The 17,012-nt window shown below is 46.0% G+C and overlaps 3 protein-coding genes across 3 annotated transcripts; all 3 read left to right on the top strand.

Annotated features, from left to right (window-relative positions):
- Nucleotides 1-118: 118 nt before the first annotated feature.
- On the top strand, nt 119-875 carry H6S33_008603 (uncharacterized protein; the record flags this gene model as incomplete). Its single annotated transcript, XM_044840072.1, has 4 exons — nt 119-130; nt 231-483; nt 595-778; nt 854-875. 4 exons carry the CDS (start codon nt 119-121, stop codon nt 873-875), a joined length of 471 nt encoding a protein of 156 aa, XP_044687717.1.
- A 3,822-nt stretch (nt 876-4,697) lies between these two features.
- H6S33_008602 (uncharacterized protein) lies at nt 4,698-5,773 on the top strand (the record flags this gene model as incomplete). The annotated part of the gene is made up of 2 exons (XM_044840071.1): nt 4,698-4,906; nt 4,957-5,773. 2 exons carry the CDS (start codon nt 4,698-4,700, stop codon nt 5,771-5,773), a joined length of 1,026 nt encoding a protein of 341 aa, XP_044687716.1.
- A 6,445-nt stretch (nt 5,774-12,218) lies between these two features.
- On the top strand, nt 12,219-14,485 carry H6S33_008601 (uncharacterized protein; the record flags this gene model as incomplete). Its single annotated transcript, XM_044840070.1, has 2 exons — nt 12,219-13,710; nt 13,764-14,485. 2 exons carry the CDS (start codon nt 12,219-12,221, stop codon nt 14,483-14,485), a joined length of 2,214 nt encoding a protein of 737 aa, XP_044687715.1.
- Nucleotides 14,486-17,012: the final 2,527 nt, after the last annotated feature.

Below are 17,012 nucleotides of genomic sequence, written 5' to 3'. Positions count from 1 at the left end.
AAGCTCTCTCTCTCTCTCTCTCTCTCTGTCTCGATATCAAATCAATTCCTCAATAGACTCACTGCTACCTCCATCAGAATCATCTTCACCACTCCACCCCTACAACTTACCATCCACAATGTCATTCGACGTCCGTCCCCTCCCCCCTCCCCCCTCCCCCCTCCCCCCTCCCCCCTTCCCCTCTCCCCCCTTCCCCTCTCCCCCAGAGTATCCAGCTAACACCACCATAGAAACTGCCCCCCAACACCCCCACCGCCAGCAGCCTCCTCTTCGCCAAGAAGAAGGAGTCGCAGCTGACCTTCGCCGACCTCGGCCAGATCCTGGGCCGCGACGAGGTTGCGGTTGCCGCAATCTTCTACGGCCAGGCGCGCGCCGACGAGGACGATATCCGCAAGCTGTCGAAGGCGCTCGGGTTGTATGAGAGCGTGCTGCAGGCGGAGCTGGGCGGGTGTCCGTTTAGGGGGAGCACCGTGGAGATGCCGCGTATGTATTTATCTTTCCCGGGTATTTTTCGGGGTTGGGGATTGTGGGGAAGGGGTGAGTTGGGGTTATGGGATGAGTGCTGACTTGATGAGGTATTGGGGGGGTGAACAGCGAGAGAGCCGTTGATCTACCGCCTGTATGAGATTGTGCAGACGTACGGGCAGGCGTACAAGGCGGTGCTGAACGAGAAGTTTGGGGATGGCATCATGAGTGCCATTGCGTTCTCGACGAAGGTGGAGAAGGAGACGGATGACAAGGGCGTGGATTGGGCGGTTATTACGCTGCGTGGGAAGTGGTGAGTTTCTTTGATTTTGATTCTGGGGGGAGGGGGGAGTGTGGGCGAGAGTGCTAATGGTGGTGATTTGTGTAGGTTGCCGTATTCGCGCTTTTAGAGAGCGGGTTGGAGGGCTTTGAAGGACTTGTTTGTTGATAGGGAAATACCGGCGGCCAGTCATTGCACAGTTGCAATCCTATAGCTAGCTAATTAATTATTGCCCACCAAGCACCTCGGTTCTGATTCTGGTTCTGTCTCGAGAATGGACCCGCGCTAGTGTAGTTGTAGTTACTGCACAAGCCATCACTCGACCTTTCCCTCCCCCGTAACAAAACCGCACACACGGCCATCTAGAACCAACCCGCCAAGAACACCAAACCGACACAACACCCCCCCTATTTAGATCTCTCTATTTCCATTACTTAAAAGATCCCCCCCCATCTCCCACTTTAGAACTCGACCTGTAATGAGGACCCTGCATTACCCTCATCGCATCTCAATGTGACAATTTATCCGGCGCTCCGCGTTCGCATTGGTCGAGTACTATCGGTAGAGCAGAGCGGAAAGGAGAGTGGATAGTTGAAAGAAAAGCATACAGTAGATATTGGCGGTGATTGGTTCACGCCTAAGCGAGCGTGTTGAGGGAGTGGTGTTTTTACTTTTTCTTAGTAGAACTCGAGATGTGGTGGCGTCTAAGTGGACTTTGAAGAAGAAAAAAAAAAAAAAACACTACAGTAGAGTAGAGCAGGCTCACCATGTGAAAGATTAAAGACCGACCAGAAAGTCCTTTGGCCAGAGTACCTACAGTACAGGTGTCCTCAATTGAATCATAAGTATGGTAAAGAAGCAATTATTGCCAAACTACATGTAGATATATAACCCTAACCCACACAGTACGATCAGACCCCGGTGTAATAGTAATAGTAATTGTAATTGTAATGGTTTCATCCCAACCGTTTGTATTCTCATTACTCTAGACCAGGGCCGTTTTTTTCCCGCTGGTCTGCTGGAAGTTGTGTCTCTACTCTATCTTAGGCTGTAGTCTGTGATCTGTGATTGAGTGGTGGCATTATTGTTTACTATCCCACCAGGGAGGGTTCGGGTGGTTGGCCGTTTGGCCGAGACCGTTGGGGTGCGCTCGGTCTTGTCCGGGCTGGTCTCGAGCTGGCTCTATGTGTCTCGAGGTGAGAGAGAAACAGTAGGGATGGGATTGATATCAAGGTTTGGACGGAGACATCCGGTATGGAACTTTATCCTGTTCAACGGTTGAGTGCGCGCACATAATTTGTCTTGCAGGTGGATAGTCAAACAAGACATAAAAATTGTTTTTTATAGCAGGTTTAAGGAAAGATAGTAGGGATGTTTGTAAGACAATTGTTAATATTGGGAATTAAAATGTCGGCCTGTACATGTGTGGCCGTACTCCGCTGAGATTGTAGACAGTAAGTAACGTTATGGACCCTGGATATGTATCAATTGCTATCTTGTTTCATAACGCGGAGGAGAAATGCCGTTCGGTACATTGTGGCCTATACCGAACTGATGGCCTCTAATCCAGGTACACATTTTTTGTATGTAAAGGCTTGTATGCTGGTGGTTTTCGGATTTCGCCAGTCGGTGCCGTAGGTGCACTAGGGGGACCTTGTGTACCTTCGGGCTTGTCCGTGATGGAGCTCCGGTAATATTGGCCAGTTGCATGGACCAACTGGGAACAAAAACGTGCACAGGATTTTGAGGCCGACAGGGTGTTCTTCGGCGAAATGCGAAGCTGAATTACAATATTCTGTGATTAGATGTGCTTTGTAGGTGGTGTTTTGACCGTGTAGTGTAGTTGTCTCGTTGGATAGATTAGTGGACTGATGTAATTGGCCAATGGTTAATCTAGATTACCTGCTTTCGTAAACCAATGCCAGGTAGAAGTGTAGAATAATAATACACTGCTTGTGCAACTTTCAAATATAGCAATAACCTCATTGGACCACCACCCAACGTCCATCGCTAAGGTCCCTCGATCTTCAGAAGCCCAATCCAATCTTAGATTCCCATTACTAAAACCCACATCGTCGTCCTGCACAATGCAGGCCACGGGTTGCCAAGAAGCAACGAGGGGGTGGCACAGATAAGATCATTGTGGATATGTGGAGGAGTAAGGTTAAGGTTGCGTGCAATTGAGAGAAGTCGGAGAGTCGGGGAGTCGGGCCTCGGGAATGCCGATGGCATGGAATTGCATTATGTGTGCATAGCTCGATCTGCTGCACGGGGGTTTATCCAGCAGCATCGTGGGCGTTGCGGAAAGAACAACGGAGTGATGATGCCTACATGTCTGGATAATGATCTTGTTGTTCAAGAAGTGTCGATTGTGTTTGTGAGGTGGTTTGTGGTGGACCGGGGTAATGATTAGGGTTATCTTGGTATGTAGTACCAACGGTGGTGCTCGAGTAGACTTGCCGTGTCATGCTGTACTACATGTGCACTACTACCTCCAGAACCCCGAAGTGGATATCATGAATGCAGCGTGGATTCAGTCAATCACCTTGGCTGTTCGTTTCTATTCAGTCTGCACCTTATGACCTGGCACACTACTATCAAAGGACACCTTCAGGAAATATCTCAAGCAACACATACTATGTGTGAAAGAACACCTTTGGGAGGACCGAGGAGAATCACACTTTGGAGGATACAGAAACACCAACCCACTTGCTATGTATATCAAGCCATCCTGTGACTGGACTCTACCTTACCTCTCTTAACACCATACAAATTACGGTCCAGCGTTAGCACGAGCTAAACCACTCACTTGGATCCAAACTTCCAGTTTCCTGTTTTCATCCAATATAAGGATAAGAAACCCAGGGTTCTATTCCACAGAACCGGGAGCTCTCGATAATCTTAACCCCCCAACTTTCATCCCGGGGACTCGGACCGGCTGTTACACTGACCCACTTGAGCGCATAAACATATAACTGCCATGACCTGACCCGAACAATAGGGAATTCTCTAATATAACCACTGGGCATGATCACTAGAGCTAGTTTTGAGCTTGAAGAGGAGGGCACTTACTATGTAAGTACATGTATGTAAGCGAAGGTGGATTAGTGATTTCTGATATTGAAGCTTCGGGTGCTACTGTTCCGTGAGCATATCAAAGGCCGATTTTCGCATTTGGCCGGTAACTCGGCCACATTCCATACTATGAATCACCTCGCACATGGAATCGATACGTAGTATGGCACCATTACTCTCGGATATGCCCGTCAGAGAAGCCTCTATTTTTCTTTTTCTTATCTTTCCCAATGTTGCCGCCGATCTCCAACACTTTTGCACTTGCCTGGCCGAGGCTGAAGGGCTGAAGGCTTGTTTATTTGCGCCAAGTTTCCTTTTTAGGGCTTGTGCAGTGGCCTGGATACAGAGGTGAGTATGTTTATTAAAGTTCCAAGATGTCCGAGTCCTCAGGGAGGACGGTTTTATGTGTAGTCTAGAACTCTAGAATAGTCCATTGAAGGTGAACGTGCATCTTCTGGACGGAGAACACAACTTGGCTCACCGGACGGCTTCAGATGAGACAGCATCGGAGTGATACGACCTTGATTGCGCGCCGAAAAAGCATTTTATGATTTCTTGGAAGGCAGATGTGGCTGGTTAATCCCCGACCCGATGATATGCGGCCAAGGACTGACTATCCTTGACCCACACAATTCATTCATCCTTCGGCGGGCATGTCCTATCGTCGATGTGGGAAATGATGATCAGAAGACCGTTCTTGCTTTTGTCTTGGTGGACCCATGGGGGTTGGTGATTATTTAATAGGTGCCATTATTTCCTGGTTTCTGGACTTACTTCTCAACAACGAGTGATAAGGAGGAAGGGAAACAGCTTCGGGATATAAAACAAGGTCTATAGCTATAAACCGTTCATGAACAAAGACTCTACAGTATCAACCATGACGGTACCATACGAACAAAAGATCCAGCCTCAAACACCAGCTGCAAAATCACGAACCATCCCCCGTATCTCACTTCATGACTACGAGGCTCGAAAGTCAATCATTCAAACCCAAATTATCGAGGCTGCCGAAAATAGCGGTTTCTTCATACTTGTAAACCAAGCTTCGCCCTCTGTTTCTGAAATCGAAGAGGTTTTCGATATAACGTAAGTTTTACTATCAGCCTCAATAACTTCTATCACTAATCCTCTAAAAGGCAATCCTTCTTTTCTCTCCCAGAGTCAATCAAAGCCGAAACTCCATTCATCCGTACCGAAAATGCTGGCTGGGAAAGCAAATCACAAATTCGCCCTTCTACTGGTCTCCCCGATCAGAAAGAGTCCCTATCGCTCCAATACCATCGTCGTCACTCAGGTCTATGGCCCTCTCACCCGGCCCTCCCAGATGAATTTCACCCCAAGATCTCCGAATTCATGGTCAAATCCCACAACCTCGGTATGCAGATTCTCTCTTGCTTCGCCCTCGCTCTTGGCTTCCCCGAGGACTTTTTCTCGAAAGCCCATGTTATGAATGTAGACGACGCACAGTCCACACTGCGCCTCCTGCACTATCATGACATCACTGGGACCCAGTTCCCCCCTAGCTACTGGCGTGCAGGGGCACATACGGATTATGACTGCCTGACTATGCTGTATCAGCGCACGGGCGAGGACGGATTAGAGATATGCCCTGGCAGAGAAGCACACACGAGCTTCGGCATGGGGGATCAGTGGACACCGGTGAAAGCAAAGACGGGAGAAATCGTCTGCAACATCGGGGATATGTTGATGGCATGGAGTGATGATAGATTCAAGAGTTTGTTTCACAGAGTGAGGTGTCCTAGTGTGGGGGAGAATCAGCGGTCGAGGTACAGCCTTGCGTACTTCAATCAGGCAAACAAGAATGTGGAGATTCAGGGACCATTAGGAAAGTATCCCGCAATGACAGCGCACAAATACCTTATGGATGCCATCAAACGGAACTATGGACAGCTGGAGAAAATGAAGGCTGCTCAGAATGGGACATCTGCATAGTGGTATAAAATCTTATGGGACGGCTCTTTATCTTTTTTCGTTGTACGTACACCTGGGGGCAGTTTGCTAGGCGGGGTGGGGTGTTTCGGTTGGGTGGTGTTACTTTGCTCGATTTGAGGCAGCATTCATTCTTGTACTCTATTTCGTTAATTTGTTCCTTCTTTTTTTTTTTCACTTGATCCTCCAATTTAACGCGAGGGCATCGATGTTCTCATGTTTGCGATGTTCTTAGCGTAACCTAGGGATATGCAATCCATCAAACGACACTTGAGGCTTCCTGCTCGTGGGGTATCGCATTCTCCAATTCCGCGAGTGATCCCCTATGACCCTACCGCTCTCCATATTTTATTTTCCACATTTCCCGTGCGATAAACACCCACGATAACCGACACCACAAAATGACATCGGAGATGTGCGATAAAAGACCTCAGGGCAAAAGAAATATATGTGCATCATGTTCGGCGTTTGCGGATAACGTTTTTGGGATCAGGTTGCAGCATGGAGTGCGTGTGCATGATGGAGATGCACTGTACGGCTTCGGCATAACGGCGGCTACTAAGCGGGCGAATAGGGAAGGGTTAGGGGTGTGAATTGCTTTTTGGGGTGGAAAACCTAGCCCTGGATATGTTTATGGGGAATGATGATTGATTGATAATTCATTATGGGGAATTATTGCAGTGGATTGATTGATTGATTGATTGATAGTTCATTCGTGTAAATTGTTGCGGTTGGCCACGTTACTGTTTAGTATTCTGCCGCTTTCGGTATCGTTGGATGTGGGTGTAGTAGCGGTACTGGGGAAGTGGGTCGAGGAGTTGCGGTATAACCTCATCCTATATATATGTAGCTATCGTATGGAGTTTGTGTCTCGTCTATTCAATCAAAATATAGTAGGGGAATCAATTTGTAGGTACGGGATAGAAGTACGTAGTAACTACATGTATTGCTGTATTGTGACTTGAGTTGGTCTGAGCTACCAAGCAGTTCCAAGGCCGGAGGATGGGGGGTTAATTGGAGAGATGTGTTCCATGGGAATTGACGATACTTTGTTGAAAAGAGCTGTCTGTCTAAAGTGTGTTGGTGCTAAGAGAGTGAATAGCCTTTACTCCAGATTTCACTCAAGATCTTTCTTATCAATCTAATCGATAGTGTCTGGTAGGTAAGGTACCTTACCATCCACTCTAGCGCCTAGTCTGTCAATAGTTGTTCTGGTAGCATACAATGTCATGTAGTTGAATAATGCGCCAGCCTGGGTATCAGTAGGATGTTTGCTATGGAGATGGGGGTTTGAAACCTCCCGGAGCTTGTACTTTGTTTATTTGTTTATTTTTTTTATTTTTTCGGATGCGGGGATCTAGATACATATAGCATGAGAACAAGAAATAATATGTAACTACATCGAAGGGTATTCAATTGCAATATAGAGAAGAATGGGGCAGATTATCCCTTCGTCTGTCGAGGATGCTGCCTACGTCACTAAAGTGGTAGTGCCAAGAGAGATGGTGTGGCCTTTGCCCACAGATCTCGTTTATCTTTCTTAGTGTGATATTGTCATAGACTACGGTCTGCATACAATTAATGAATTAAACAAAAAAAAATCTTTATCTTTCTTATCAATGGATTGATCTTTCATTAAGATTACGACCTTCTATTACAGGTTCGGCAGGATCGGCAGGCGAAGAGATGGTAAGGGATGGTTGATATTCTTATAGTTTCTCTCTGTGTTGAGGTCTTGAAGTTTCCGGGCAATATCGTATCGTGATGGGGGCCAAGACATCACACCCCCCTCTTTAGAAACCGAGTGATATAGTATGATTTAAAAAAAAAACCGATTGAAACAAGTATAATATCGGATACCCGGGAAATTGTACGGAAAGGAGAAGAGTTCAACTGACTATCGTTTAAAACGGTCTTACTTTCCAAATGATCCTGTTTTCGGGATTCTACTATCTACAACCATACAGACAGTTTGCTGCCTGAGCGTTGCGCGAGAATAGAGCAAGGATCAATTTTGTGTGCTTTCTCTGAAAATAAATATTCAAGGGTTCCAAACTATACGAATTCCGGTCGACTAGACGGATACGATAGTGATATAAAGGACCTATTGATTTGTAAAGCTGTAGGTCGGGGTTTAATAGTAGCATATGGCCGTCGGCAATATTACCTGGTGTGCTACTATCAAGAATGTGCCTGTACTAAGTGCCAATTCGCCCATAGTTGGTTGTTCCAAGCGGACCAATTATATGTCTCTATCGATAATATATATATATTAATACCGCATAGTCTTTGATCAAACTCCCTGTAGCATGCAGGGATTAAGAGCGATTCAGCTGGAAACTACAAATTTCTGTACTGCTTCTTACTCATCACCGAGAAGATCACAACACCGGTAAAAAAAAAAACGAGGTGATAATGCACACTGCATTCCAAATACAACACTCGAGCCCCTGATGGTATCTGAATACCTAGAAGTCCAAAAAGAAAGATCTATGTCCTAGGAGGGAGTCGAACCCTCGACCTTCGGATATCCAACTCTTATGAAGAACTGGTCATATTATGAGACCGACGCTTTAACCAACTAAGCCACCAAGACATGGGTATTTCCATGTCCGCCTGCAGTAGCGATTTCCGCTATACCCCCGGATCATTACGGGTCTTTTCAAACACAGCTGATAGTAAAGAAAAAACCCTGGAGAAACTTCTAGCGAGCTATATACTACGTATGTGTAGTGACGTGTTGAATAGCAGACTGGAATTTATTCTGGGGAATGCGATCATTAACAATTGCCAAGAATTAGTACTGCACCGTGCCGATGAATCTGGATCCCTGACTGGACAAGCCCTCCTGTTAAATTTACCACCGAGGGGGCCTTGCCCTAATACTGCTATTTAAGCCTTCGGATAAAGTAGCAACAGTGCCAATACATGGAATTTTAAGAACGCTTCAAGTAGGCAAAACTTGAATTTTATTGAAAGAAGCAAGGGAGGAAGCCTTTAAACCCCCAAGATTAAGAACAGACGAGCTGGAGTTGAATCGAAAAGGTATAAATCTGGAGAGGGAAGTATTATTTACACCCAGGAGGGCGACTGATAACTGAAAGCTGGAGCATTGACTGTCAGAAATGGCCCATACAAACCAGTTCAAAAATCTCGGGCATGTCTCCGGATTCAATCACTGGGTTTCCGAAGAGAGGAGGTATCTAAGTTGGATTCCTATATTACAAGAAGCAATGATAAACAGGTAAGATAAGGGTGTATTCCAATCTCATTCGAAGAGTACTGGAAAGGTAGATAGCTCTACCAGTCCTTGAACACCTTCTCTACTTGATTCAGGTGTCCAGCGAACCTCCGTTAGCTGTTACACTTCTCAATAAGTCGAAAGAAATGTCGGAGGTGGGAGCCGAGTCAGATGGAGAATGCCGCATGCTGAGCGTGTGTATAAATACTGAAGTCGTGGACCGAGAATAATCCAATACATTGAAGAACGAGGGGTGACTGTAGTGCCTGATTGATCATAATTCATTTCTCCTTTCTTACTTGCATCGTTTCAAGGCCAAATGAGACTGCCCTCCTTCTCGATGCTTTATCTTCTCCGCGAAAAGAAAAGAGTGATGTGATGGGAATGAACTGACACCTCTACTCCTCTTTCGCTGTACGTACTAAGGGGTGTCGGAAATCGAGTGTAAGGTATGATAGATGAGTATGATGGAGATAGTGTTTTATTCGAAGAATATCAATCGCACGATAAAGACTTGCAGATTAAGGGTTTGAAACGAGCCCATGGGCATCGCAACTCAGGGTGCAATCTTTCATGAGGATGTCATCACTGTGTGATAGAGAGTCGATATCTAGCCATGTCCGCGCGGCCTTCGAGTCATCTTTTATCTTACAACTCCAATAATAGAGGAGGGAGAGACACACATCTTCAGTGAGCCTGCCGGCAGTTAGAGGGTATCTGTGATCTGCATTCAATATTTCAATAATTAAGGTTCTCGCTTCTTGCTCATCAGGGCTGACCTGGCCAGCTGGTAGATCTTAAGTTCCCCCGCGGCCAATCAAATCGCATTGACGCCCTAACACTTTATCAAAAGCAGAGCTTCATGAGGGACATCATCAAAACACGTGCTGGACCAATAGCAGGTCAAAACCTATGGGGGTCACTGCCTCCACAAAAGAAACTAACATGGGGGAAGATATAGTTTCGATCCTAAGCATGTACTCCACCCCGGGGTAGTGACAGTATCAAATCCGAGCAAAAGCCATTCAACACTCACGATCACAATCACAATCACCGTCAACTTTCTTGTCCTGGAAGAAAAACAAATAACCTTACACCAGTCCTACTCCGACGATCAACCACGTTCATGACAGAAAACTCTCTACGGAAGTTTCTAGCCTGAGAAGCAACCACGCCCAAATTTCTTTATGATACACGTTCATCCTTTGCTCCCCTTCTTTCCTTCTTCCTTTGATGCGACATCACGCGCAGTAGGCGTGTAATACTCCGGCCCGAGACATGTGGCTTGCGAGCGTGGGGTATAGAGAGTTTCTCATTGGGTAAGAATACTACGTTGTGGCTAGTGTGGGTTTTCTTCGGCCAAGAGCTTCGGGGACCGTTCTTGGGTTGAGGTACCAAGAAAAACCCCAAGAACCACATAGCTTCGGGGAGGTGACTTGGCTCGGCATGGAATATGCCATCAAGGTCCATTTTGTGCAGGATGCATATTTGAGAACTAGCTCTTCTTGTATCGTCACTGATCACCGCTCCAATCTTCTAATAGATCCTGTTGAAAGGGCGCGTTCCTGAACGATCATTATGATCATCATGAATCCCACGTTTTCGCCAAGTCAAGACAGAAGGCTGATGTCGTCGATGCCTAAACAAACCTCCCCGACTCGAAAACACTCCTTTACCGATTTATGTACCGAAGGTTTCCTGGGATCATCATTAGGATAAATACACCCCACGCCCCACCACTTCCCCCACGCGCAGCTACGTACGTGCCCGAGTCTCCAAGCCCACGGACCTGGAGATCCAATATGCTTTTTCCTTACACTTTTTCTTTATTTCTTCTTCTGTCCGGGGAGGGGGCGCCCGTACCTTTTACCGACCCTGCATATTGGGTGGCTTTATAATCAGGAAAAATGAAAGCAAAGGGAAAAACCGTTTTGTATGAAGTATGTTGATTCTGGTTGGTCAGTAAGCAACTGGATGGTGATGAAGGTACCCCGAATATTTATGAAGCCTGCATTAGGTTGCTTAATCAGTCCAACGGAAGGGGATCGGCACTTGTGGAAGTCCACTAGATGGGGACTTATGTAGGTACTCTACGGCTTCTTATGCACGCCTGCTGCACCGTAAATATGTATCACAATTGCGGAGCTAGAAAATATCTAGGGAATCCAGTACATAAAGTACGGGTTCGGCATGGTGAATGAGCAATACATGTGTTGTGATATACGTCCTCTATGTAACTATATCTTCACACAGAAGCTGGTTCCGATGTGAATGTAGTTAGATGTGTTATTAGCATTTACTAATCCATAAACAACACATTCCTCATATGTAAAGTGTCCATGATATCACTTGCCATGATTTCCTTCTTTCGGGGATTGTTTAGAGGAGGAGTGAGTGGTTATGATCAGTTGATATAGCAACTCTCTTCTATGATATTATGAGTGCTGCCCTACGTACTAAGAATAGATCTGTAGAGGGCTTACATCTCCAGCTATCGGCGTTGGGCTCAACAACGTGTGCCCCATGGCAATTGTAATTGAAATTCCCGTAGCAAGCGATCAGGTATATCATGGAGCGCATATCATCATCATCAGTGATTCATCACCCTCTTCACATCGAACCCTTCACACCAGTCGAGTCCGTGTGTCTCTCTGTCTGATTCGTGCTGCGGGAGGGCTAAGCATCGCCCAGAGGCTACGCGAGAAGACACCCCAGTCAGGCTCTACAAATCAGAACCGTAGTAACTCGCACGTGCAACCCTAGCCCTGGCCTATTCGAAGGACAGGGTGGAAAAACCCCACCACATGAAATCCCACACATTGGCACTGCACCACTAGACTGCAAGTCTGCAACTGCACACAACGTGCCCATATGTTTTTTTTTCCGCGTTAGAGGTGGGTATCCCGGTTTGTCCTCTAGAATAATGTACCCTCACGGAGTACGGATAGACGCCTCTAAGCGGCTGAAAATTTAATATCTGGAAGGGAAAAAAGGCGTGGGATGCGCGCCCTATCAAAATGCCCTTAAGCATGCACCTGGAAGCAATTATAATGCACCAAAATTTCCCGCTCAGGTAGGCAGGCTCATGGCGATTACTATACCTACTGCCTATACCTCTCCTCATGCTGGAACGAAATACATGGACCCCGCTCACATCATAAACACCCCTTTGCTTCAAGGAATTCCTCCAGCTAGAATATCGACATAATGGCGCACATGGTCTTCAAGAAACCTCTGCAGGATCAGAATACCCGCGAAACATACTTTAAGCAACGTCAAGAGCTCCGGAAGGCCAAAGAGCTGGGTTATATAGATGTCGAAGCATATGAGGAAGCAAAGAAGGGCTTACTGCCGCAGTCGAATCCACCTGCATCGACACCAGGCCCAATGTTTGATTTCAATAGCAATGCAAACAATAAGACTGCGCCCTCGATGACTGCGAACCAACGATCCCGAATGTCAGGTAGCACATCCTCCTCTTCTGGTAGCACGATGGGCTCAGTCCACTACCCAACAGAAGCTTTCCTCCCGAACCCAGAACGAAAGAAGGCCTCCACATCTATTCTCCAACGGAGTAATGTAGCCGTCTCACTCTTCAACTCGAATGCCCAATCCGAAGAAGACCGCGAGATCCTGCGTCTCAGGCGGAAAGCACAGAAAGCACTTGCAGAGGCGGAGAGGTTTGAAAGACTCAAAAACTATCAATACCAGCTCAGTGAAGAAGACCAGGACGGGACACTTGATCCTTCACGTTTCGACCACTTGACTCTATCACCAGAGCTACTTACCGTTCCTACAAACGACTCTACCATCACAAACTCAACCTCATCAGTCTCCGGCCGATCAATGAAATCACAGCGTATGAATTTCAACATCTTCCGTAAGAGGTCAGCCTCAATCAGTCGTGGTTCTCCTCCTCCGATCCCTCCACCAAATGCGCCCCCGATACCACTCCTACAACGCACAGGCACTGCATCTAGTTCAATAAGCTCCTCAAGCTCCTCACTCACCCGACGTCACACAGATGCACGTAATGGAGGCCGGGAGGCGATACTTGATGCCATGCCTATGAACTTCGCAGACATCTTTCTCATGGGGCCCCCACCGACTTCTCAAACCAGGCCGCCAAGTAGACGTCACTCTTTCTCTAGCCAGCACTCGCGGCCAAGTGTTGCTATCTCACGGCGGTCCACTGAAGCACCCCCCGACCTAGTAATTCGAAGAGTCCGAGAAGAGTTCGTATTAGAATCTAGACCCGTGTCACCGATACCATTGAATTTTAGACCAAATACTCCACCGGAGGAGAGACGTCCTCCGATGTCGACAGTTCTGCGAGATATGTTTTTATCATTATTACAGGACTTTGAAGACACTTCAATCTTGTTCTCCTATCCCAAGTACGGAAAGATTAAGAGAGTATCTTACACAAGCTCTTTGCGGTCTGTGGTGAGATCTGTGAAGGAGGATGAAGAATGGAACGTGGATGGCGGGGAGGGAAGCTTCTTTCTTGACGAGAGCGCAGGAATACTGAGGGCGGTACTAGAGAAACAGGTGTGGTTTTTGATGGCCATGAAATGGTTATCATTTGGGCGGGTTCTCTTTTCTCCAGGGCATCATTTGATTGAGCTTAGCGGCGATGTTGGTATTGCGATGGGCGTATCGGAATCCAGTATTCTTGACCTTGATGGTGCAGTTACTGGTTTGTAAACCTCTCAGATGAATCTCTGAAATGACTTACTAATAGTTTTATAGCCGATTATTCCTGGCATCTCGCCGAAGAGTATCCTTTTACCACAATTTACAACGTCCTTCTCCCGCACTCTCCTCGCCCACAGCGGAATTCCTCTTCACCACCCAACGTCCACCACATCACTGCTCCTACACTCTCAAACTTCAGTGGCCTCCCTTCCAATAGCATAGACGTCATTATTTCACATAATCTTCCCCTTTTGCTTCTCCAACACAAGCACAAGACCACCGAAGAGCTAATCCAGCTCACCGTGGGTGTATTCCGCGAGTGTGCGCGTGTACTAAAGCCACATGGTTACTTTGAAATAACCATTGTGGACCCGGTTATGAACAACATGGGCCCACGAACGAGGACATGGATTGCTAAGAATATTCCTCTAGCTGGAGGTATGAGACCTAGCAAGATAATCTTGACAGCGTTGGAGAGGTTAGGGAGTACCTCCTCAGGTGTGGATTTTCTATTCGATGAGGTGAAGGAGTGCTGGGTGTGGATGCCCACCACCAGCATTGGAGACGAGCTGAGTACGGTTACGAGTATGGTGGGAAGACACCTATATGACCATTTGTATACACCAACAGAAGATGATGGTAACGTGGCGGATGTGGTTTATGGAATGAAGGTCCGTCGGGAGTGTATGATTTGGAAGGATGACAAGGTTGTTGAGGAGTGTCAGAAGGAGAATACGGCTTTCAGGTGGTTGAAGTGTTATGCTAGAAAGGTTTAGAGAGATCTGCGACCTGTGTATTTCTTTTCCTTTTCTCTTTTTTATTGGGTTATTGGGAATTAGGGGCGTTCTTTTACGGGCATATTGGGCGCAATTTGAAGGACTTTTTTTTTGGACTCGCATGAGATGATTAATGTAGCAAGACTAATTAAACCTCTCACACAAATCATGAAGCATCGTAGCTATAGGTGTACCTGTTCGAGAAATCTAAATCCATAAACTGGCCCGATTTTAACGAACATTCTCGTTTCATCATCTATCAACCAATTCCCCAAGGCCGCATCGGTACTACCTAGAGACCTTTCGAGGACTGTTCTAGGGGTCGATTCGATAATGTCTGATATATAACTCGGAGAATACAAATTATACAAGCTTTCTGCGTAAGAAGAGCAAAGGTATACTATGGAATTGCTTCATATGGTGTTGTGTATGTGGTCTCTGGTGTGGTTGAGATGGCACATCACTTACTCGGGTTTAACGTACACCTGTCGCACAAATTAAGGTTTTCTTCCCCAGTAACATCCTCACGATACTTTTACCTCTGATATATATTCCAACAGAAGTCGGACAAACATCTTACTATATGGCTGAAATTCGAAGTACACTATATCACTTGGACCAGAAAAACGTGTTTCTACGCGCCAGTTTGGCATAAGATGTTGCGAACCAAAGGTAGCCTTTTGAGTATTTGCATTAAGCAGAAGGGCTACCATTAGATTATACTGTTTATTTTGACTAATGAATCTTTAGAAGTACATACAACAGGTTGGACAATTGCAAGCTCAAACCCGGTAGCAAGGATTTGGAATGTTATCATATATCACCAGACTTGATATCCACTGCAAGGAGGTGATCTCGATCGAATGTTCGAAAAGAGCAATTTTACTAATTCTTGTCCGCTGTTTCATTACTATAGTATACACGATGTGAACGTCCTCGGATTTGATAGCACACACAGGTGCATGCACATACACGCTCAAGCATGAGGATTAGAATGTCTTGCATAAGTCAAGCCTTCCGAGATCGGTATCATACATGCTATATCATCTAGAGATGAGATAGGATGTGTACATGCGCGTACTATATACATGTAATCAATTAGTTTTGGTGGTCTTGGTGAAACATTTGGCAAATAATGCTTCGATTAGAACCAAATGAGGTGCCTGCGCAGCTAGCTATCTCATGCTCATAAACCTTGAATTTGTTGGAATACCACGCCATACCCTGCATACCAGCTCAGTGCAGTTAGTACCCCCGTCCTAATATATTGCCGCTCGTTGCTCTCTTAATTATATCTCCACATTCCTCGATTCCTACCGATATATTGCGCATTCCGATGCGGGTTCTCCCCAACTACCGTCTCCATATTTACCCCCCGCCCCCTTCCGGTTCTACTGAAACATGTCCATGGTAATGATTTGTACGCCCCACACGACCCCTACTTAAGTTGTGTTACTCACAGCTGACAGCGATGATTACTTGGGAATTGTGCCTGATTAGGTTGCAACAGATAAGCAAAAGAGCAGAGTTGACAAATCTCACCTCGGAGGTAAGCAAGCCAAGGAGAGCTTACTTTTGCCTGGCAAGGGTAATAAACACTAGTTGGCTGCGGGCCGAGCCGCAGAGCCGCATTAAGGTGGCTGCCGTTTGTGCTACGCCGAGACGCCTCTCGGTATCCCGCTTAAATACATGTATTAGGCATATCGGATTTCGGGTAGTGGAATCACAGAGTGCTAAATTAAACTCATGTACTCCTAAGTTTATTGAAATCTGTTACTCGTGCATTTGCTGTTTTGAAACTGCAGCTACTAATAGGATAATAAACGTAGCTCGTAAGAGATGTTGAATAGCTACAATATGGTGTCTTACTACAATTGAACAGCAAACTCACTTTGTCTTATGTTAGTTTGACAGTACAGTCGCCCTACAAGATTTTTCCAGATCGCAGGTCTTCTTTTATGGTACATGGCAGGATATTATTGGGGATTAATGGTCGGCGTGGATGTTGAGAAAAAATATAGTAAAAGGTCAACATACCTAGGAAGAATATATTAAGGAAACATACCATCCAACAATCAAATTTGTCCAACAATACCGTCTTCGGGGCCGTTTTACGCTTGTAATTATTTTCTACTGTATGCAACACAATGGTTCACTGTGACTGTGAGCATGAGTACATATAGAGAATGCGTGGTCAGAATAATGGTAAAGACCAGATATATTTCGTTAATGCATACAAACACGCTTATTTGATAAACGACTATCTCATCATGAAGAATTGATTTTTGTAGTATATTGATTATGTTACAAAAAGCGAGGAGAACAAATGTTCTAGTGTCTCTTTCGCCGGCCACAATGTATATGTTGTGTGGCCGCATGACCACATTAATGGCTATAGGTGATAGACCACATCCCCACGATTTTGCATATGTCGTGTGGCCGCCCCACCACGATAGGTGAGGTGACCACATCCCCACAATTTAGTATACGTTGTGTGGTCACCCCACCACAATAAGTGAGATGACCA

Source organism: Morchella sextelata (assembly GCF_020137385.1).
Source record: "Morchella sextelata strain SCLS chromosome Unknown scls_27, whole genome shotgun sequence".
Classification (NCBI taxonomy): Eukaryota; Fungi; Ascomycota; class Pezizomycetes; order Pezizales; family Morchellaceae; genus Morchella; species Morchella sextelata.
The sequence above is the reverse complement of the archived record's forward strand: the minus strand, read 5'-3'. Positions and strand labels throughout refer to the sequence as shown.